General features: G+C 39.1%; 1 protein-coding gene across 1 annotated transcript in view; it reads left to right on the forward strand.

Annotated features, from left to right (window-relative positions):
• LOC101859219 (O-acyltransferase like protein) overlaps positions 1–2,269 on the forward strand; it is a 26,210-nt gene that overhangs the window by 2,019 nt on the left and 21,922 nt on the right. The window contains exon 3 of the mRNA XM_035972599.1: positions 1,636–1,815. Coding sequence (XP_035828492.1) covers positions 1,636–1,815 — 180 coding nt within the window. The remainder of the gene's footprint in view (positions 1–1,635; positions 1,816–2,269) is intronic.

Below are 2,269 nucleotides of genomic sequence, written 5' to 3' on the forward strand. Positions count from 1 at the left end.
TACCAGATTTATTTGCTGACAAGTTCTAAACATGACAGCAAAGCTGTATTTCAGATTTAAAAAAGTGATATTTTTTCCGTGGGCAGTACATGATGTGGAACAAGTTCACCCAAACTCTGCCCCCCCCCCTCCCCCAGTGGCCCCAGGGTAATTGCAGTCTAAGATCCTTGTTTTAGAGTGTACTTGCTAAGCTCTTAACCGTTGCACACAGAAAAAAGTGAGTTCGATCCAGCTGGTGTTGTGAAGATTTTGTTACCGATATGTCTCCGTCTTTCTGCCAAGATGTTGTGTCGCACACAGAAGGGTTGGTTTTGACAAGTTGGGCTAATGCAACCAACACCCTGAATAAAAGTATAGATTACTGACTTAATGAGGGCATAACACATCTTTTATTATTAACAAAATCTACCAGCATTAAAAAAACAAACACAACTTACATCGAGCCAATATTCGATTTTCCCTCGAAATACCTGTATAGTAAAATATTTGTAAACTCCCCCTGAAAATATGTTTCTTTTCTAGGTGCGTTGTTTAGGTGTCTAGGTGCCAAATAATTGGATCCTACCGCTTGACCGTTACGAGCTGATTACTGGTGGCTCCAGTGCACACTATATCACCTTGACTTCTGATTAGCTTAACAAAATTTGACCATACTGTCCATCAAGGCTTATCACAGTCCACGTGGTAACGAAATATACAACTCCGGAAAGCGTAGCATATTTCGGATCGGTTATTTTTGTAAACTGTATTAAACGATTCAGAATGTGTACCATAGAACCAGACATGCCTGGTGTAAGAGAATTTTATGAAGTAGTGCCAAAATGATAGCTCTTGCTCGTCCATGAAGGAAAAGTTTGGTGGCCTTCAAATGTCTCAAATGCAGCAAGTGTGTGGCACAACATCCTTGGAAGTTACCAAACTTTGGCGGTCATTCATTTGCTTATTTTATCCCTAACACCTTGCACCTCCCTCCCCCTCCCAACCCGTTCAATCTCAAACAGTAATATATCGACTTCTATTCATGATTGTGGGTGGTTGGCGGGTGCTCTGGTGTGGTTTGCTTCTTCTTTCCTATCAAACGTCTATCGTCCTCATCTCTCCTCCTCCTTCTATTTTGTGTTTGTTACTCTCTTGTAACACCTCTAATCTTCGACACTTATATGACCTTATTGTGTTGCAAGTGCCGTAAAACTCTTACTACTACTATTCATGATTCTTTCATCAAAAGCAAAGCAGGGGAAAAATAAACAGGCATAAAGATGTAACCAATAATGCCATACACCCAAATATTGATGAGCACTGGATTCCAACACTTCGCAACACAATATAATAAAGTAATGAGTGTACTTGCCATATTTTGCTACCTTAGAATTACGAAGTTCTCTCTGACATGTTTGGTCGTTTTGAGTTTCTAAGACCATGAGGTCAGAAACCAAGTGTTCTACCTGCTCTATCAAAATCGCAAAGTTATTCTAGTCGTTATCACGGTATTCAAAGATTCGCGTACATAATGTCTGGCCATGTTGTTTAACTCCACATTTTAAACAAAAAATATTTCAAAATCAGGTGCTGAGCAGAACTTTGTAATTCTAGGATATCAATTACTTAATTTCATTTTCTGTCTTTCACTTTCAGTGCTGGACTCCTGGGGCAGACCTGGCTCCGCGATAATGCAAGGAAATATTCAGTACTTTGGAGAATTCACAGGATGCCTGAGAATAGAAACGACTGAAGAAGACTTAGAAGGTGCTCAAATCGACGGGCAATACTGTCTACTGAATATTAAAGTGAGTTTAAGTCGAGATATATACAACTGTGGGCCAGTCCATGAAACGTGATACACGTGACGCCGAGATGGTGACCAACTGGAAAAAAATCTCAGCAGTTATAGAGCCATTTTTTACTTTTTTTCTGTAAGATGCTAACTTCTTCTGACCCTAGAGCGCCGTAAAACTCTTACAAAACCTACTGACTCTAAAGCAAGCAAAAAAAAAAAAAAAAAAAAAAATACCCCCTGCTCGAAAATAAAGCAAGGACAAGCAAACCAATCACCACCCCCAAACAAATAATGGCTCTTTCTCAGCTCAGATTTTTTCACCAGGTTATCTTCCCTGCATTACGTGTATCACTTTCGCGGAATGGCTGCTAAAATATATTACTAAAACAGCCCAAGAAATAAAACGTGTCTGTCTGTATATATTATTATAATACAATATACAATATGTAATATCTAACTATCTATCTATCTATACACAGGTGTGTGTGTGTG

Source organism: Aplysia californica, unplaced genomic scaffold (assembly GCF_000002075.1).
Source record: "Aplysia californica isolate F4 #8 unplaced genomic scaffold, AplCal3.0 scaffold00023, whole genome shotgun sequence".
NCBI lineage: Eukaryota > Metazoa > Mollusca > Gastropoda > Aplysiida > Aplysiidae > Aplysia > Aplysia californica.